The following is a 21,876-nucleotide window of genomic DNA, read 5'->3' as shown; positions in this document are numbered from 1 at the left end:
TGTACCTGTACATACAATTTTCCCACAAGTTATATACTCTGATAAGAATTTTTAAATGTTCTGGATAAAGGTAAAAGATAGGGATTATTGGATTATTTTAGACAGGATGGATTTGGAGTACTGGGGGAAAACTTCACAGAGAAAATTTGTGCTGGAACTGGGGTAGGAGAGCTTGAAAGCAGCTTAATCTTAGAAATGGGGAAAGTTGGAAGGGTATTTCATATTTCAGGTAGAACAAATAAATGCCAAATTGTTCTGATATGGCTGGAACAGAGACTCTGTGGTGGAATGTTTTTGTGGGAGACAGAAAAGAATGTTTGTATCCTGTTACGAAAAGATGGAAACATGCTAAGGAATTTGACATTTATGTTACCATCGGGATAAAAATTCTCTGTGCAGGAGGCTGACATGGTCAGGGAAAGGGAGAGGACTTAATTCTGTTGACATGTACAGGATCAGCAGGGAGAGAACCTAATGGTAGGAATATGAGGGGTATATCATTTATCTCTTTAAATAAACATCATTTGCCTTGGAAGTTTATGGTAAATTTGTAATTACTAAAGTGAATTGTTTATTTTTTAAGATCCAGGTTTTGTTGATGAGTTGTCATACATGTAGCAAATATAGCAGACAACTCAATCCATTAACTCCCCCCCCTTTTTCTTTATAGATACTCAGTTTTTAGGAGGCCTTTTTCTTTTTCTTTTTTTTTAAGAGATTGTATGATTGCTTCATCATCTAGGATCCCCTGTAGGTACTTCCTTGGAGCAAACACCAAGCTTATGTGCAGTTTAGGTTTAGTACAAACACTTTCTTGAGATGATTCTTAAGGTGGGTTTTTTTTTTTTTTTTTAATAACATTGGGAAAACTGGTAGAAGGGTATATTCAGAAATTCTTGGTACTATTCTTGCAACTTTTCTGTAAGTTAAAAATTACATCAAAATGATAATTTAACTCCAAACAGTTTCCTAATTTGTACTATAAGGTCTGTAAATCTGACCAGTGATCAAAGAATAATACGTGAGTGATTTTTAATTGTTTGCAACTGTTTGCTTTCCTTCTTTTTTCTGTATCTCTGGTTTTATAGCTGTGTTTTCCAAGAATATAGCTGGTAAGATTATTCCTTCAAGGAATTTTAGAATGACTTATTTGCAGGTGAAAAGAGTGGGTCCCAAACAAAGTTGGAAGCCTTTTCTTTTTGTTTTTCATGCCAAATTTTATGCTCAAATTTATTTCCATCAAGCTGATTGGATAGTGATGGGAAATTCCTTCATTTAGTTCTACATGCTAACTTAAGGTGGGGTTTTAATAAATAATAATGTCGTCTTTTAGTTAACCTCACACTAAGAAGTGTCACTATGTTAATAAACTGAGAAAGAGCAAGGCAGATAGATAGTCAATATAAAACTTCTAAAAGTGGCCTCAGGTCACATTCTTTATCAGTTACAGCCTTCTTCTCTGTTTACATTTTGAGACCGGACTTTAAATGGGTTGAGATTAAGAATCAACTTGAGTCAGTTGCTTTCCAGAATATAGGTACACCTTTTGGTATCATGGTTGCAGGATAATGTTAAGGGTACATATTTTGGAATTGGCTTGCCCTTTTGCCTTTTGCCTCTAGGATTTCAAAATGCAACAGCTGCTGACATGCATAGCTCTGTGATCTGGTATAAGTTTATATTGATTCTCATCTTTGATCCAAATTTGTACATAACCCAGGTCATTTCCAGTTGTTTTGGAAAAAATCTTAGAAGTCTTAACATGTTTTCCCAGCACGGATGTTGCATTTTCTTAGTGTTCCTTCAAATTAAGTAGTTTTAAGTGTTTGTGTGTCTTTCCTTTGATAGATGGGTTGTTTATAATTAGATTAATTCTGCTTCATCTATAGGTATTAACTATTTTTTAATAGTGGAGTATTGAGTGGAGGTTAGGAAAGTTGTTTTAACCTAGTAAATTCATGAAATTTGCAAAATTGCAAAAGGCCAAAGTGTTTTAAAACGTCTTGCTTCTTAAGCACCCAGCACCGCTGAGTTTAGTGTAAGAGCAGGAGTGCCCCCAATCCATGAGCCTGGGATCGTAATGAGATTGATGGTTTCAGTGTTGCAGCAGAACTGTTACCAGAATCATTAAAGTCATGTAGGCTTGACTTCCATCTCTATCCTTACTTTTTTAATCCCAAATCCCTCCCCGTGTTGCAGCAGAACTGTTACCAGAATCATTAAAGTCATGTAGGCTTGACTTCCATCTCTATCCTTACTTTTTTAATCCCAAATCCCTCCCCTAGGCTAGGGTTCTCTGAGTGTTCTGATCTCTAATCACTTCATCACTCGGCTGCCCCTTCTTTGAATTCTTTCAGTTGCTGAACTGGTTGATATTTAGGTTGTTCACATTCTATTTTCTCTCTCTACTCTTTACCTGTCCAGCTTCTTCTTATCTAACTCTGGCCTCACCACTGGGTTAGGTAAAAGAAAAGTTTTGAGATCTGGAATGTTCATTTTTTAAAAAGCATTTTAAGGTCACAAAGAAAACTAACTGAAAGGAGGAGACTCAACGGATGGGTTCTGTCTTCTAAGTGGGTAGTTGACAATTGACTACTTTCAGAATAATTAGTGTCGGTATTTGGCTTAGTGTACACAGTGGGAGGGCAGAAGTGAGTTTTTATTTGACTTCAGATTACCTGAAATACAGAAAGTAGCCTGTTTATTCAACAAGTAATGTTTGACCTTCTAAGGAGAAAACAAAAATGTAAATGGAAGGAAGAAATAGTGTTATGCAGTAGAATTAGATTTTGAGCCCAAATTATTTCTATTTTAAGTTTTGCATCCAAGTTAGTAACTTAAATCTTTTATTTATGATCACAGACAATGCAGTATTTGGGATTATGTTGTTAATGATCCTTCTTTTGAAAGTTATGCTTCATTTATGTATTTCATGGTGGGTGATACTTGTCTATAATTTCTCACATGTCATGGAATTGTCTTGATCTTCTGATTTTGGGAAAGTCTAAGTGATCTGAGTACTGATTTTACAAGAGATTATAAAGCTAATTCTGTGAGGACCACAGCAATATAGAAGATGGCAAGGGAGACCTACAGAATCAGAATGTAATGATAAAAGGATGTTTTGACTCAACACTTAATTTCCTGCATGATCAGTCCAGATTCATTTTTGTTTGTCACATTTAAACCTCATGGATTATGCTAAACTTTTCAAATCAGATTTAAGTCTGTCCTGTATTTCATATTCTGCATCTCTATGTTTGGACTGAATGTACACTCAGATGAAGAAACATTTTACTCAGTCATTTTGTATTTGAGCTACATTAAATGTATATGAGAAAAAGACAGACTATTTGGTAGAGGTAGCCTGCTGGTAATGTTGGTTGATATTTTAGAAAGCAAGCAGAAAATGTCTTACTGAGGGTAGTGTGAATTCATTCATTTCAGCAATTGTTTGCAATACTGTTTCATAAATATACCATAGGATAGTTCACAGGTAATGGAATACATTTCAGATTTATAAATTTATAATCCAGGAGAAGGGAGTAAGCAGGTTAAATATCTAGGAGTTCACTTTTATATCTAGAAAAAGTTCTTCGTGTCTTTTGCTTTCTTACCTCCTACTCAGTCGCCTGCATTTCTCTTTATAGCTCCACTAAACTGCTCTTACCTAGATTACTAAATAATTCCTAATTACATTTAGTGACCTCTCTCTCTGAGCGTGAGACTCCACTAACATTTCCTTCTTGGAACCTGGTTCCTAGGTCAGTATTTCTGGCGGATAGGCTGATGTTGGGTTTTAGCATCCTTTACTCGTTAAGATTATTGTCTCTTAAATGCTGGCATTTCCAGTGGTCCCCTTCATGTCTAATGGTGACTTAACCTCCACATTTCTCTTTCACAACACTATGCATTTCTCTCTGCCCATCTGGATAGAGGTTTATCACTTGGATCTTAGGTTGTCCAGGCCTAAAACTTAGGAATCATCCTTTTTTTCTTTTCCCTTAACTCTCTACCTATAGTCAGAAAGATCTGAGTTCTTTTAATTGGCTCTTTGATGCCTCTTCCCCCTTAGCACTTCTGCTCCAGGCTTATGTGCTGGCTTTGGTTGTTTCTCCAGCAGCCTCCTGACTAGTCTCTCTAACTCCAGACTTGTCTGTCTAATTCATTCTTCATCCCTATTACCTGAGTGGGCTCTAATAAACGCAGATTTATTCATATTATGTTTCTGCTTTAAGTTCTTCAGTAGGTCACGTTTCTCTCTAAAATAAAAATCCCAAACTTTTTAGTTAGGTTACAGGATCCTCTAGGTTGCTTCTTTGTTTGTTGAACCTTGAATTTTATTCAGCTCATCTGAACTAATCCCTCTGAAAGGCAAGTCAAAATTGGAATCTGAGAAGATTTATTTGAACCTTTATTTTTTCCTTTCCTGAAGGAAGAACCTGAGGAGTTTAGTAGTAGGCATGAAATCAAGGCTGGTCAGTCAATACCAAAACCCATTGTTAGAAGGATTTGTTATGGCATTTATGTTTCTTTGTTATTTTTTCCTTCCATCTTCATACATACTGCTTTTTGCTTGGGACTTGTTTTAGACCACTGGGTTTCATTTGCTACATATGACAAATTTTGGTTAAAGACATCTTTTATTTTAGTAGCCACCTCTGTACAATATGCTGCTCATGAACTTGCTACCAGGTTATTTGCTGGGAAACCCTTGAAGCAAGGTCTAATGGAAAAGGATTTGACTTTTGATGACTAAAATGAAATGTACTTACTAGGTTTTTGAGCTTTAGTAATCTTACCCCTTCCAGTATGGAATTACTTACAGTTTGGTTAATTTTTCTTAGTTTGGAAATATTAAATTTTGTTAAAAATAATTTTCACTTTTAAAATGTTCAGAAAAGTTATAGTTTTCATAATATTCAATACTCTAAAACAACTGCTAAAAATAAACTGCTTACTTACCTAGAGCAATGGAGTGGAATCAGGTGACTTTCATAGTATATATATGCAATAACAAAATAGTATAATCTTAGGGAGATTATACTGTTAGCATCAGTTGCTACATCTATAAAATGAGAGAATCAACACTTCCAAATTAGCCAAAACTGTTCTGAAGTCTGTTGTTTTATGTTTCCAAGTAAATACTGTACTAGATGGTCCTAAAGGATTGTTTGCGCTGCCCAGTCTGGGATATAATGGTATATAATTTTTTAAAAGAGGGTTGATATATGTGTATGTATTTATATAGAGGCACATATTTATATGTCTTAGAATTTTTATGAACCCTCATTGGTTCTTAAAACAACTCCATGAGCTAAGTTTTAAGTTTACTGCCTTTTGATACAAGCGGTAATTTGAGTTCAAAGTTGGTAAGTGGCAGCTAGATGAGGGGAGGCTCAGTCAAAACGGTTTAGGGTTAATAACGACAGTCAGCAATATCAAATGAAATGGCAGAGTCTGTTTGATCACACGTCAAAATACATACAATGTTTTTAGTCTTCCATATTTAGTCAACATAGTTAGCAAATTTTAAAGGTTTTAAATAGAGGTGAGAGAACTTCTATACAATGTAAACACTCCTGTCTCCTTCATAGTGAAGCCTAACTTTGTAATGTGATGTTAAATGTTTTGCATAAACATGAAACAGCAACCAAATGCAGCAGATTTGGCTGTCGTACAGGTTAAATTGAAATCCTCAAGACAAGAGGCCCAGAGTGAGATTTCTGTATTACTGCAGTTGATTCTCCTTAGTGAACTTTGTGTATGGCTGTTACCTACTTCATAGTGTTCAATGTGTGCTAGGCACTGTTTCAAATACTTAGCATGTATTAACTCATTTAATCCTAACAATAACCTGTGAAGTAAATGCTTTTATGCAGAGGTGGAAACTAGGTTCTTCATCTGGCTATCTGAAAAACTGTTGGGATTTTGATTGGTATTGCATTGAATCTGTCATATTTGTGTATGGTTTTATATTTTCTAAATAGGCAAAGATAGTTCCTAAATGTTCAACACTAAAAAATTTGTTGATTATGGAATATTTACTTGTATACCCGAAGGGAAAAGTAGAGTGCAAAATCGCTCATATAGTATGTATGTTCCCAGTTTTATGAATTACGTAAATAGAAAGGATGAAGGAAATATATCAGTATATTAAGCACTTGTCTTAATGTAGCAGTGATGTCAGGCATATTTTTTATTTGAAACTTTATATTCCAAAGCTATTAATAAGACATTTCATTTTTCTGATAGAGGGGCACATACGATTTTTCAAATGGAAAGAAAGTAGTTCTGTAAGTCTGGACTCTTAAATTTCATGTCCTGAGATCTTGGGATGCTATTCAGTTCAATTAAAATATGATGAGATGCTTAACTGTTGAGCATTAAAGAAGGAGTTCGTAATTAAGTGGTGAGACACGTCCTTCCCAGAGAGCTTCAGTCTGGGTGCACGGGTAGTATGAGGATTGGTGGTATGGACAAGTGGTAGTAGGGAGAGGAGAGAGAGAGACACAGGTAATTTCAGGTCTGTGATAGAATGCGTTAAAGAACAGGAAGGACACATAGAGGAAGAGTACCTAGCAACCAAGATAATAGGACCAAGAACGTCATTATTAAAGTGGTACCTTGTCTACTAGGGATGGACTATTTTTTAATAGGATAATCAGTTGTAGATTCAAGTATATTTCATTATTAAATACCCAGTAATGCCTTGTTATTGTGAAAACTACTTGGAGAGTTAAAAGGAAAGAAAACTCAGACACCTCTGTCTAAATAATGAGTTAATACTGTCAGGTCAACCAGGGAGTTTTGCCCTTCTGGGAGACATTTGGTGATATCTGGACACATTTTTGGTTGTCACAAATGGCATAGGGATACTACTGACATTGAGAACAGAGATTGGGGATCTGCTGAGTATCTTACAGTGCACTCCTTCCCCCACAACAAGCAATTACCCAGCCCAAAATGTTTGATAGTGCCAAGGTTGAGAGACCCTGAGTTAATCTATAATTTGCATCCTCTTTTGGGCAGGGATGTTATTGTGAGGGTGGGTAGTTTGTGTTGAAGTAGCTAGACAGGCATGGTTTTGTATCCTCTTCCAGCTAGATTGTGGTTAGGTGAGGTTAGGTGAAAGCAATGTCACTCAGCAGATTGAGGACCTAACTTTAGGGCAGGCATTGTGATAGTAACTGGGTGAAGAATGGCAGACAGCCCACACTGAATGTTTACAAATGGCGGGTCTTTTGTATCAGTTGTCTTTATTATTGTTCTAAATCTTTTGTTTCGCTCCAAATTTAGTTTGTGTATAGATGAGTTATTTCAACCTCTTCTAAGGAATTCTGGAATTTTACACAACCTAATTGTGTATCTTTTTTTCATGGTTGTCAGTACATTTCAACAAATGACTGACATCATTTTAACAACTCATGTAATAATGGGTATTGTACTGATTTAATACTTTCTCTTGGTCTTATTTCAGGTACAGTTCATAAGTGTTTAAACTTACTACATAACCAAATATTCTCCAATTTTAAATACATAAAAAACAATTTTTTTAGTACAGTATGAAAAACTGCAATACTAATAGTATCCCATGGAGTCAGGTTTGGAAATGATATTTAATGCTTATCAAGAACAAAATATAGAGCAGTTTGTAACTTTGATTCTGTCAAACTTTAACCTTTATCTTTCCTCTTTGCTTTTAGATTTTGGTTCTCTATTTGACTTGGAGCATGACTTACCAGATGAATTAATCAACTCTACAGAATTGGGACTAACCAATGGTGGTGATATTAGTCAGCTTCAGACAAGTCTTGGCATAGTACAAGATGCAGCCTCTAAACATAAACAACTGTCAGAATTGCTACGGTCTGGTAGTTCCCCAAACCTCAATATGGGGGTTGGTGGCCCAGGTCAAGGCATGGCCAGCCAGGCCCCACAAAACAGTCCTGGATTAGGTTTGATAAATAGCATGGTAAAAAGCCCAATGGCACAGGCAGGCTTGACTTCTCCCAACATGGGGATGGGCACTAGTGGACCAAATCAGGGTCCCACGCCATCTGCAACAGGTATGATGAACAGTCCAGTAAATCAACCTGCCATGGGAATGAACACAGGGATGAATGCTGGCATGAATCCTGGAATGTTGAATGCAGGCAATGGACAGGGGATGCTGCCTAATCAAGTCATGAACGGTTCAATTGGAGCAGGCCGGGGGCGACCTAACATGCAGTACCCAAACCCAGGCATGGGAAATGCTGGCAACTTAATGACTGAGCCACTGCAGCAAGGCTCTACCCAGATGGGAGGACAAGCAGGATTGAGAGGCCCCCAGCCTCTTAAGGTAAGTATGGATTGGCTTGTATGCACAGTCAGTACATTTTGAGGGTTCCAAAGATGGAGGGCAGGTTTGGGGTCAGTTAGTTATTCTTTACTGTTGATATTTAACCTTTCTTCAGTGTTTAGCGTTTCCCGTGTGTTATATGCCAAGGATCTACTGTGTTGTCACAGATTTTATACAGCTCTTACATTAAATTTAAGTAAAACATTGATTTTACAACTGACTGGTATTGTCGACCTTTGCAGTTTGTTCCAAATGGTGACTGGCTAATTCCTGTTCTCTCCGGCACAGGTATTAGGATATTTTCATTTCAGTTCTAAGCCCACTTTAGTTTTCATAGCCTGCTTATACAAATACAGTGTTGAGATAGCTGGCATCATACTGTCTTCAGATAGACCCTTATTTCTTCCCACTGTGTGGGACAGCATTTTTATGTTGCTATATTGATGTGGTTTACTTAGAATATTTGACTTTTAAGAGCTATATTTACTTATTCTAAAATATTTGTTTAATGTTATTTTTCCTTAATAGTTGATGGACATTAAGGTGCATTAGTTTACTGTGAGACCCTAAGTAACATTTGAGGTGTTCCGATTAGCCTGATTTTCAGTTAAAGCCATTGTTTGAAAAGCTTTTCTTTTTTTAAAAAGCCTACTTTCTTAGGTTTATTTGATTCAGAAGAGAATGCTAAATATATTTTTAAAACCTTTTAAATGAGCATTCTGTGTATATATTAAAGACATTACAAAAGCACATATTTGATGCTTACTCCTCCGTATTTTTCCTACATATTTTTTTTCCTTTTTCTTAAATGGCATCACATAATACATGCCAGTATATGGCATATGGTTAGTAAATATTTGTTGAATGATAGAGATGGCTTCACTTGAAAGGTGATGTTGGAGATGGGTAGGATTTTCACAAGGGGTCAGGAGCAAACTTTGTAAGAGGAATAATTTGAGCAGGCATTAGGACTCCTGAGAATCATGATGGTGCGAGTGAGTTCATGGATGAAATTAAGCCATGGGGATGAATTGGGAGTGGGAGGACTGAGGTCACATTCAGAAATGGGAAAGCCCTTAATTGTTTTTTTACTATACAATAAAGAATACTGACATCTGAGAAAAGATGTTTGGCATCAATACCTACTCTATAGATTCTTCCTTTTTGGCACTTTGATATTGCTGTATTGATGTGGTTTATGTAGAATATTTGGAGTGAGAACCAGAATCAAGAAGGTAAAATATTTTTTAGGTGCCTCTTCAAGGTTCTAGGAATATGGCTGTAGAGTCCCTGCCCTTCTGATGTATATATATTCCAGCAGGGAGAGGAGGGATGACAGACAGTAAACCTTCACTGATTGATCAAATATTTACTGAGTTCTGGCTTTGAAGCTGAAGATAGTAAATAAAACCACCTCATGGAACTTACTTTCTAGTATGCACCTAAGATGTAAATTTATAGTATTCTAGGCAAGTGCTATGAAGAAAAAGTAAGGAAAAACTCATTGGAAGAATGCCTAGGTTGAGAGGGGGGCAGTTTTACTTAAAATCTAAATTACAGACTTCTTGCATCAACATTGTTTCAGGGACTGGATATAATATAGCAGTGAACAACAGACCAAAATCCCAGTCCTTGTGGAGCTCATGTGTTCATGGGAGGGGGGAAATAAAAACATTATTATTAAGATATTTCCTTATTTTAAATGAGTCCCACCTATATTTTATGGTTACAAGTTTGATACTTAGAAAGCACAACAGTGTCTGACACAAGCTCCAAATGTTTAGAAAATAAGTTTTGGAGTTAATGGAGGTTTAGGATGAGATACCAAATTAATACACAACTTAGATACTATTATAAAACAACTAATTTTCTATTTTTAACAGGATAAAAGCCACTTCTATATTTTCCTATTGAAGATTAAAATTAATTCAAGTGAGGGTGTTCAAATTGTTGGCTAGCAGTTGCCCTTCTGTGGTACCAGGTCCTAAAATTACCTCATGGAATTGATTATATTCAATACTTTCCTTCCAAAATTCCTAAGAGTTCTGGTAGAATTAGGAATTAAGAGGATATCCACTCTCCCTACTTTTATTCAACATAGTGCTGGATCCTAGCCATGGCAGTCAGACAACACAAAGAAATAAAAGGCATCCAGATTGGTAAGGAAGAAGTTACATTGTCACTGTTTGCAGATGACATGATATTATACATAAAAAACCCTAAAGAATCCACTCTAAAACTACTAGATCTAATATCTGAATTCAGCAAAGTTGCAGGATACAAAAATCAATATACAGAAATCTGTTGCATTCCTATATACTAACAATGAACTAGCAGAAAGAGAAATCAGGAAAACAATTCCATTTACAGTTACATCAAAAAGAATAAAATACCTAGGAATAAACCTAATCAAGGAGGTAAAAGACTTAATACCCTGAAAACTACAAGACACTCATGAGAGAAATTAAAGAGGACTCCAGTAAATGTAAATACATCCCGTGCTGATGGATAGGAAGAATTAATATTGTCAAAATGGCCATCCTGCCTAAAGCTATCTACAGATTCAATGCAATCCCTATCAAAATACCAACAGCATTCTTCAACAAACTAGAACAAATAGTTCCAAAAGTCATATGGAACCACAAAAGACCCTGAATAGCCAAAGCAATCCTGAGAAGGAAGAAAAACGCTGGGGGGATTACACTCTCCATCTTCAAGCTCTACCACAAAGCCACAGTAATCAAGACAATTTGGTACTGGCACAAGAACAGACCAATGGAACAGAATAGAGAGCCCAGATATAAACCCACACATATAAACCTACACATATATGGCCAATTAATATACGATAAAGGAGCCATGGATAGACAGTGGGGAAATGACAGCCTCTTCAACAGCTGGTGTTGGCAAAACTGGACAGCTACATGCAAGAGAATGATACTGGATTGTTGTCTTAACTCCATATGCAAAAGTAAACTCCAAATGGATCAAATACCTGAATAAAAGTCACGAAACCACAAAACTCATAGAAGAAAACATGGGCAAAAATCTCTTGAATATAAACATGAGCAAATTTTTCCTGAATACATCTCCTGCAAGGGAAACAAAATTAAAAATGAACAAATGGGGCTACATCAAACTAAAAAGCTTCTGTACAGCAAAGGACACCATCAGTAGAACAAAAAGGCACCCTACAGTATGGGAGAATATATTCATAAATGACATATCTGATAAGGGGTTAACATCCAAAATGTATAAAGAATTCAAACCACTGCAGATAACCCAGTTAAAAAATGGGTGGAGGATCTGAACAGACACTTCTCCAAAGAAGAAATTCAGATGTCCAACAGGCACATGAAAAAATGCTCCACATCACTAATTGCCAAGGAAATGCAAATTAAAACCATAGTGAGGTATTACCTCACACCAGTTAGCATGGCCAACATCCAAAAGACAAGGAACAATAAATTCTGGCGAGGATGCAGAGAAAGGGGGATCCTCCTACACTGTTGGTAGGAATGTAAACTAGTTCAGCGATTGTGGAAAGCAGTATGGAGGTTCCTCAAAAAACTAAAAATAGAAATACCATTTGACCCAGGAATTCCACTCCTTGGAATTTACCCAAAGAAAATAAGACCCCAGATTCAAAAAGACAGATGCACCCCTATGTTTATTGCAGTACTACTTCAAATAGTCAAGGTATGGAAGCAACCTCAGTGTCCATCAGTAGATGAATGGCTGAAGAAGAGGTGGTACATATACACAATGGAATATTATTCAGCCATAGAAGAAAACAAATCTTACCATTCACAACAAGATGGATGGAGCTAGAGGGTATTACGCTCAGTGAAATAAGCCAGGCAGAGAAAGGTAAGTACCAGATGATTTCATTCATCTGTGGAGTATAAGAACAAAGCAAAACTGAAGGAACAAAACAGACTCACAGACTCCAAGAAGAGACTAGCTATTAACCAAAGGCGAGGTGTTGGAGAGTGTGGGTGAGGAAAGAGGGAGAAGGGGGTTAAAGGGCATTATAATTAACACAATGTAGGAGGCTCACAGGGAAGGCAGTATAGCACAGAGAAGACAAGTAGTGACTCTTGCATCTTAACTACGCTGATGGACAGTGACTGCAATGGAGTGTGTGTGGGGGGAACTTGATAATATGGGTGAATGTAGTAACCACATGTGAAACCTTCATAAGAGTGTATATCAATGATACCTTAATAAAAAAAAAAAAGGAATTAAGAAGGGGAGTTTTCAGTGAGACTTAATGACCTGAACCCTGTTAACAAATGGCAGTGGCGTTTGTGCCCAGTTCTTTTTAAAAGAATGAATCTGATACAGAATGCATGGGCAGGTTGTGATGTTACTACTGTTAAGTCCTCCAAGAGTCTGACTAACAGTGGTTTTAGAGTCAGAATAAACTAATCAAAGACAAAATGTTTTATGTCTTCAAGTTGTTTCTGACTGATTACTTCATGAGGATACAGTGAAAGGCAGTGTAGTGCACAGACTTCGAACCATACTACCTCGGTTAGCATCTAGGCTGTACTACAGTCCTCCGTCTTTAGCTGCTTATCACAAAGCTCAGTTAAGTCAGTTCACTCCTGTAACTTCACAAGACATTTTATTTGCCTGCTCAAAAGCACTGGAGACAAAAGAAGTGAAAGTTTTCCAAAATCCTTTTCCTTTTATATGTGAATGAAGAGATGAAGTTAACTAATAAAAACATCACAGGTAATGTTGTGGACCAGGGATTTTTACTGCGTTTAAAAATGGCTTACATAATAGTTATGTTACATGGGGCAAAGTTGCTTGCTGTACCTCAGTTTTCCCATCTGTAAAATGAGTTTAGAGTAGATATAACCTACCTCACGGTATTGTTGGAGAAATGAGTTCATGTAAGTAAGCTCTTTGCGAATGGTATATAGTAAGTACTTGTAGTGGAGTATTAGTAGTAGAAGAAAGTGCTTAGTATTATTGTAGCTTCCATTTTGTGATGTTCTTAAAACATTTTTTGGGGGAGGCATTGAAATCAAACCTACATCATGTAGGTAAGCTGGAATCTTCTGGAGACGTAGCTCTAGCTAAATGGGGGAGATCAGATCAACCTAACACTGGAACAGCATTCAAGGCTGTGAGAGTGCCGCTCGTAGAAATGTCAGTAAATGATTACAAATTTGGTGGAAAGCTTACTTTCGTTGGAAGTAAGGACTTTTAATTCAAGAAGTGTTACTCATTAATATTCTGGAGTTTTTGTGTTTGTTTTTTTCCTTAGAAAATAAAAAGGAGACAAGACCCAGTATATTATAACAATATAGACAGTGTAATTGTACCTAAATCAGTGTTAGGCTCCAAATGCTAAGGAGCTCCTGAATAATTAATAGGTATTTAATATGTGTTAGGACCTTAAATGCTATGTGAAGAGGTATTACCTGACATCTGAATAGATTTCTATCCAAATTTTATGTGCTTTGTGACTAATGAAGCTGGTGTTTTAAGAAAACACAAAACTCAACTTCATTCAAGTGAGTATTGATTGTCTTAGCAATAATTCCTTTTTTCTTTTTTTAAAAAGTTTTTGAGGTGGTAGGAACACTAATGTCAGTTTTAGAGTTCTCTTAAAATTAACATCAGTTTGCAATGGTTTTGGGCATGTGATGTTAAAGAATATTTAAACTATAAAGTTCCAAAGTAAGCAATGATTGTTGCATTTCTGTTTTAGAACTTGGGTGTCCTTGGACAGGCAAAGGGTGAAGCAGATAGCAAGAACCAGTCAGGGGGCATTAAGTGTAAGTCAAGGAGGAAGAAGCCATGTTGAGAGAAAGATGGTTCTTAAATGCCATATTCTGATGGTTTTTTAATAGGACAGTCATATGCCCAAATTTACAGTCTAGATGGATGTGGTTTTAAGTGTGCAATATCCATTTAAGAGGACTAGTTCCTTATGGGGTAATGAGGCCCCCTGAACTAAGGTTATGGTATAGGAGTAATGGAAATTAGTCTGAAAAATCATGTTTAAATTTGGTGTAGGTTATGAGGTATCACTAATCTTCCTTATTTATCAGCATACCCCAGTGCTTAACGTGGTGCCTGACATATAACTTGGAAACAGATAACATAGGCATTTAATGAATCCAGTCAGTAGTAGGGAATATCTGAATGTAGTTTAATTGTGTTTTTATTACTTGGTAGATCTTGGAGTCACACTTGAGTATTGATTTGTGTTAACTGTGATGCGGCAAGTATTATTAAGGGATTTTTGTCCCTGCATTAAATGTTATATTCCTTACATTGTGGGCACTACTTTTTATTTTTCCTATCATAATCAGTGATCGTCTCTATTGTGTATTTGTTGGGTTCCTATGTTCCCTATGTTTCTTTTAATATATAGTAAATTTAGAAACAACCTGTTGAGTCAGATTTTTTTTTTTTTTTAAGAAAGAAAAGTAGTCCCCTGCAGGTCCTTTTTGTTTTAGCCGCCTAGAACTGTTGTGGCTTCCTGGTCCCTGACCTTTTACATTTAGGTGGATATCTGGATCATATTAGGTATAGAGAAGGGAACAGGATCAGATAACTAACAACAGTGTAGCAGAAATTAAGTGCAATTTATCCCTTTCTTGTTACATTTGATGGGGGAGTTGAGGGGGTTAGGGAGATGGAAAGAGTAGGGATGGGGAGATAGGTTGTATTTTATTTTCCAACACTGGCAGCAGAACTCTGAGGGACACGGAAAAATGAAAAACCTGAGACTCCTAGAGTGAACAGAAGTGTCAGGAATGAATTATTGCCAACTAACCAGCAGTCAGAATATTTGAGACCATAGTCTGCTGTAGAGTAAATTTAGGAGTTTTCTGGGTGTTGCATTGTGATTGAGGGAACAAGCAATATCAGGAACTGGTTGAAGCTTGGTTGATGGAGGCGGGCAAGGCAGTGTCTCTTTGAATGAACATGAAGACCAGATTCAACTTGGGTTGTGTGTGTATATATATATATATATGTGTGTATGTACATATATATATATGTATATATGTACATGTGAATAAAGACAACAAGCTTATTATCAAGAGACATTAAAGCAGCTTACAAATCCCAGCATTTTATTTAAATAATGAACTCTTAAAAGTGTAATTTATTGTCTGTTGGCCTTTTATGTATGGTCTGTGATAGAATGGTTTTCATTTTATGTCTATCATGATAATTTCCATTCTAATAGAAAATAATTAAGTGAAATATAATTCCCCCAGTGTAGGCATGCATGTTATTGGAATTCTGTTAGTATAAATATTAGTCATTCAAAAGCATATCTAGCAGGAGCACTTAGAGATGGAGTTGAAACTACCCAAAGAAACCTGAACTTGGGTGTAAATCTGCTTCTTGTTGATTGCTGCTGTAATCTTACTGGCCAGATTCACTTACAAAATTCCAATTATTGGAGACTAAGTTTTTTGCTCTGGGTGCTTCTTGTTCAGGCTGCCCCATTTTTTTTTTTATGCATTCACCCAAAACAACAGGTCTCAGCCTCATTCCCTGACATTGTTAGAGCACCGGACAAGTTACTTAACTCCTTGTCTCTAATCTCATCTGGAAAATGTGAATATTATTTAATTTTTCTTTATTATTTTGCCTTTCCACTAAAGGCATACCTTTGAACTAGTAAATATGTCATATTGATATAAATTTGCCAGAGCATAAATAACTACATAAAATTTTAGAAATGAATTTTATTTACCAGGGATTCATGTAATTTATTTTCTGACTTTTATCATTTCTGTTTTCCAGAGTCAAAAGGCTCTTTCGTCAGTCAGGTTTAGGGTGATGGGGCTACAAAGAAGAGGCTATGCGTTTTAACAGATGTTTATTTTACAAAAAAGGTGATAAAATACAAAGGCATAAACATTTATGTCAGGGTGGGAAAGGTCTTTTTAGCTGTCTGGGACAGTAGACAGCTGCTTCACAGAAGTGGTAACTTTTGAAATGTATCTTAAAAGAATTGAGTAGAAGCTGCACCTGCTGCTTATAGTTGTACAAACTAAGCAACAAAAGATGATAGGACTGTCTCCCTGTGAACTTAGTCTTTTGTTTCCTTTATAGATTAGCTTTCAGGAGTTAAATAGGTAAGGAGGGTGTGTCACTGCATCCTTGTAAGGATGATGAAAAGCTTGAGGCAAATGCTAGAGATTTAAGATGCAGGACAAGAACACTTCACATTTGCACGTTAGTGGGTGTAGAGACAGTTGAATAGGTTTAAGTAGGCTTCATGAAGATCATGAAGGCTTTGGTATACCTTTTTCTTTTCCCTCATGAATGGAAAAAAGTGAGGTTTAGAAGGCAAGAAAACCTTCTGGACACAGTTTGCACAATCTGTGATGAGGGGCTTGAATTAAGACAGTGACAGTGTACCTGGATACCTGGGGAAGACAGGGGAGGCTGTTTAGAAGTAGAATTTGAAGCACCCTTTGGTATGATTCCTTTTAATTGGGCAATTGTAGTGTCCTTAATTTATTCTGATTGCTTGCTGTGTATTTCACTTAGGTGATTGACTTATAGTGGGATCTTATGGAAGAGTAGAATTGTAAGTTGCATCACTGCTATCAGTAAAACATTTGGCTTTTGAATAATTAATACTGTTCTTTCAATTAATCATTACACAGTATGATAGCTCCAGATGTGCCTAAATACAGAAACAAACCTGTCTTTTAAAATACATAGGAGTTGCACACAGAGAAGACAAGTAGTGATTTTACAGCATCTCACTACGCTGATGGACAGTGACTAATGGGGTATGTGGGGGGGGACTTGGTGAAGGGGGGAGTCTAGTAAACATAATGTTCCTCATGTAATTGTAGATTAATGATACCAAAATAAAATAATAAATAAGAAAACAGTTCGAAAAAAAAAATACATAGGAGTTGCAAAGAACTCAAATTACTTTCAGAGCCAGGCAGATAATGAGTAAAGCCAGCTAGGTTTAAGACACAAAGGAATGGTGTGGACTCTAAAGTTTGTGTGCTCTGTCTAAAGGATTCAGAATCAGACAGTTTAAAACCACTGTGATACCATGATGACCCTGAATAAAAAAGGACCTGTCCCCACACACTACCCGTTTTTTACCTTTTATATAAACACCATGTGGGAGTAATAAACATTCAAATGTTTTGATGTATCAAACTCTAATATATTTAGGTATTGGTAGGTTTATTGAGTTGAACTGAATTTAAGCCATGGTTTGTACATTAAATGAAAGTGCATTCAGTGCATTAAAGGTGGAGATGAATGGCAAACCTTGCTTATTTAGCATTAAATGAAGATGCTTGTTAAATTTTTCTAAAATACATCTCAAATATTTTACAGAAAATAGCTCTAAATTTACTGTTCCCAAGGCCCCTAAATTTTAATCTTGAAAACGTGAGTATTTTCATGAGCATACTTCTGTAGTCTGTTTATACATGTAGAGGATTTCCTTTAAATTGTCTTTGTAAACTAGGAAGTGGAAAAGGAAAGGGAATAGTACTGTTTTATCAATGTGGGGAATAAGATTTAATTTCTCTTCTGTTTCTTATTCTTAGATGGGAATGATGAACAACCCCAATCCTTACAGTTCACCATATACTCAGAATTCTGGACAGCAGCTTGGAGCCAGTGGCCTAGGTCTCCAGATTCAGACAAAGTCTGTACTTCCAAATAGCTTATCACCATTTGTGATGGACAAAAAGACAGTTCCTGGTGGAGGAATGCCCAACATGGTGGGTAATAATCTATCTACCAAGTTGTCTTCAAGCTAGCATTTTAACAAAATAATTGTGTTGAACTTCTGCTCTGCATTATTAGGAGGTAATAGATGACCCCTAAGATCAAAGAGGCTTGTGCCTTCCCCCTCATTTCACATGGTATTTTATCACTTGTGATATTTATTGGTCTCTACGGGCTGCTGATCCAAATAGGATCAAATGGGGTCACTTCAGTGAAAGTTTTTGGGCCTGCAATATTCTGCAGTTTCTGCTTGTGAACATTTCTATAGGATAGGAAAGTAGAGCCTTTCTCGAAGGACTCTATGGCAAAGGATTTTGACACTGAATGACCATACCTACTGATTTATGTCTGATAACTGCTGCACAAAAGTAACTGCCCTCCCAAAGTTACATTGTTTAAAACACAAAGTAAAACTTTCTAATTGTAAATGTGTCAAGCAGTCCATGTTCACTTTCGTAAATAATTGTCCTCTAGGGATTTTATTTCTTTCATGTATTTTAGTTTTTTGCTTTGTGTTGTGGGTTTGTCGATTGCCTATATTTCAGATATTCTTAATTACTAGAGATAAAAAGATGGATAAACATGGCATCTCGGTTCCCAGAAATGTTTACCTCTTTATTGGAAAAACCTAATTTCCAGAGTTTACAAAAACTAGTTTTTCACCTACCTGAAAGGCCCCTGCTGGGTCTCCCAAGAAGCTCTTCATTATCCTTCAAAACCTGACTTGGACATGTTTATCACTGTAGACTCCTTGCTTCCATTGGACTTTACTATGTCCTCTTGTTTTCTGTTCTCTGATATTATACATACATTGATTATATCACTTGGTAATGTAATAACTTGTTTTCTTGTTAAATTGAGCTTCTTAATAGTAGGGCCATTGTTTATCTTGGAGTTCCTGCATCAGAAGACGCCAAGTATGGCATACAGTAGACTCTTCTTAAAGGTTTTATTTGAAAATGTCCAGGTCCATGTTTATTAAAGAGATAGCACGCTATGACACCTAACATTAAATGTGACTTTATTTCATCCCTTAGGGCCAACAGCAAGCCCCCCAGGTCCAGCAGCCAGGCCTTGTGACTCCGGTAGCCCCCGGAATGGGTTCTGGAGCGCACACAGCTGATCCAGAGAAGCGCAAGCTCATCCAGCAGCAGCTTGTCCTCCTCTTGCACGCTCACAAGTGCCAGCGCCGGGAGCAGGCTAACGGGGAAGTGAGGCAGTGCAACCTTCCCCACTGTCGCACCATGAAGAACGTCCTAAACCACATGACACACTGCCAGTCAGGCAAGTCCTGCCAAGGTGAGTGGGCTCCAAGGGTTTGTGTGACTGGCAATATTTATAGTCAATAAGAAAAGAATGTGATCAACTCTATTTTGAGACTCCTCTACTTACTGATAATGTCTTGCTCTGTATAAGGATATGATAAAATTCAGTATTTTAAAAGTGGGTGTCTAGGGATGTGGTAGGAGAGGAATTGTAAAGGACTTTGATGATTATCCTTAATGGTTTTAATTTGCCCCCAGCATGGCATTCTTTAAATGTTGCTGAGTGTTTGCTATTACATGGGCAAACACTGAGTCAGTGTTACCCAATGTAATATGAGTTGTGTATTTATAGAATCATTAGAAAATCTGTTTTTGTATGTTTTTATAGAATAAAGCAGATTGCATGGCTTTGTGGTTGGAAAATAATGGGCTCTGGAGCCAGACCGCTTGAATTTGAATCCCACTTTAGATACTCTGACTGTGCAGATAACTTGACAAGTTTTTGCCTGTTCTGTCAACTATGAAATGTTAGTACTAATGGCTGCACTATGAAGGATGGTATGAAGATGAAACAAGTTAATAACATCTGTGGCAGTTGTTAAGTGATCAGTATATTAGCTGACACTAATGTAAAAATACATCCTGTATTTTTTTTCTTTTTCTTTTTCTTTTTCTTTTTAGTGGCACACTGTGCATCTTCTCGACAAATCATTTCACACTGGAAGAATTGTACAAGGCATGACTGTCCTGTGTGTCTCCCCCTTAAAAATGCTGGGGATAAAAGAAACCAACAGTGTAAGTGATTAAATCTTTCGAAGCTTTTATACCAAAAGTATTCTTAGACTCCCACCAGTACAGCTTGGTGGGATTTAGAGTATTTCTTGATTATGTGAACTCCCTATCACTGCCTAGTACTGTCACACTAGATTGTTTGCAGCTAATCTTTACAGACAGAGAAGAGAGAGAATGTGGTCAACTCTGTTTTGAGACTCCTTTACTGATAATGTTTTCATATAGATTCATATTAATGAGGTTAGAAGTAAATGGCCCTTTACCAAAAATAAGATGCAGGAACTTGTCATTGTTAATTCTTTATAAAAACCATAGGTGAATGTATGCTCCATTTTTAAATCCATGAAAACTTCAAATATAATTGCTTTGACTTCAGGCAAGTTACTCTTTATACCTATGATCTAAATACTGAGATAATTTGAAATTATTTAAAGAGAAAGTAAAAAATCTTGAGATTATATTTAGAAACTTTGGATGATGAGAAGCTTAGAAAAAAGATTTAAATGCAGTTACTGCCCCTGTTCTTTAGAAACTAAACATTAATGGTTTAGAATTGGAAGGCAAATTTGGAAATACTCATGCAGCATGTGAAGAAGGCATTAAATTCCATAGATGAATGAAGAAGTCATAAATAGCCCAGTAGGAAATTGGGGCAAGGAAATAGACAATTCTCTAGAGAAAAGGAATGCCGAGAAGTTCACTGTTAAATTAAGAAATGAAGCGAGGTGCCATATATCTCTTCGTCACCTCTGCAGAGATCATGCCACCTACTGTTGGTGTTTGTATGGCTCTGGCATTCAGACAATGTTAGTGGGAACATTGATGCAGTCCGTGAGAAAGTTTTTGGGTATTTTGGATCAAAAGCTTTTCATGCCAGTGATCCCCTTTAACCAGTAAGTTCTGCATCTAAAAGTTTTTTAAAGGAAGTAAGAGTAAAACAAGATGCATATATACTGAGATTTTCATAGTCATATAAAAATAATTTTGTGTTTTTTAGAATTCACTCAAACATGCTGGTCTTCTTTTCTCGGCACCTTCAGTGTTTAATACCATTTCTTTGTCTTCTCTAGCAATTTTGACTGGAGCACCAGTTGGACTTGGAAATACTAGCTCTCTAGGGGTGGGTCAGCAGTCTGCCCCCAGCCTAAGCACTGTCAGTCAGATTGACCCCAGCTCTATAGAAAGAGCCTACGCAGCTCTTGGACTCCCCTATCAAGTAAATCAGATGCCAACACAGCCCCAGGTGCAAGCAAAGTCCCAGCAGAATCAGCAGTCTGGGCAGTCTCCCCAAGGCATGCGGCCCATGAGCAACATGAGTAAGTTGGTATCCTAGTGACAGATGTGCTATTGGTTGTATTTGTAAATGCCATGTAGTAGGCAGAACCAACTCCTTATTTTAGTTTCTGTGTGTCTTTCTAACCCCCCCTTAATTTTTTGTTATGTTTTGAAGAAATTTGTTGTTTTAAAGATTGCAGTGTAAAAAATCCCCTTGTAAACCACATACCAGAGGCAACTGCTACTGGTTTATATCCTTCTTAATCATTTTATGCATATGAGTTTTTATTTCTAGAGATGGGGTCCCATTTGTTAATTCTGTAACACAGTATTTCTTTTTAACATAATCTTTCACTTTCTGTACCAGTGTATCCTTTTTAACTGTTGTATAGTATTTTGTTACGTAAAACAATCTCAATAGGTGGATGTTAAGTTTCCAATTTT

The 21,876-nt window shown here is 36.7% G+C and overlaps 1 protein-coding gene across 2 annotated transcripts in view; it reads left to right on the top strand.

Moving 5' to 3' along the window:
* Positions 1-21,876, top strand: part of EP300 (E1A binding protein p300) — a 72,362-nt gene that overhangs the window by 8,240 nt on the left and 42,246 nt on the right. For both annotated transcript variants that reach the window (XM_036931521.2, XM_036931520.2), the window contains exons 2-6: positions 7,707-8,344; positions 17,917-18,093; positions 19,138-19,399; positions 20,047-20,160; positions 21,228-21,473. In XM_036931521.2, coding sequence (XP_036787416.1) covers positions 7,707-8,344; positions 17,917-18,093; positions 19,138-19,399; positions 20,047-20,160; positions 21,228-21,473 — 1,437 coding nt within the window. The remainder of the gene's footprint in view (positions 1-7,706; positions 8,345-17,916; positions 18,094-19,137; positions 19,400-20,046; positions 20,161-21,227; positions 21,474-21,876) is intronic.

Source organism: Manis pentadactyla, chromosome 10 (genome assembly GCF_030020395.1).
Source record: "Manis pentadactyla isolate mManPen7 chromosome 10, mManPen7.hap1, whole genome shotgun sequence".
Classification (NCBI taxonomy): domain Eukaryota; kingdom Metazoa; phylum Chordata; class Mammalia; order Pholidota; family Manidae; genus Manis; species Manis pentadactyla.
Note: the sequence above shows the minus strand (reverse complement) of the source record. Positions and strands in the feature narration are given on the sequence as shown.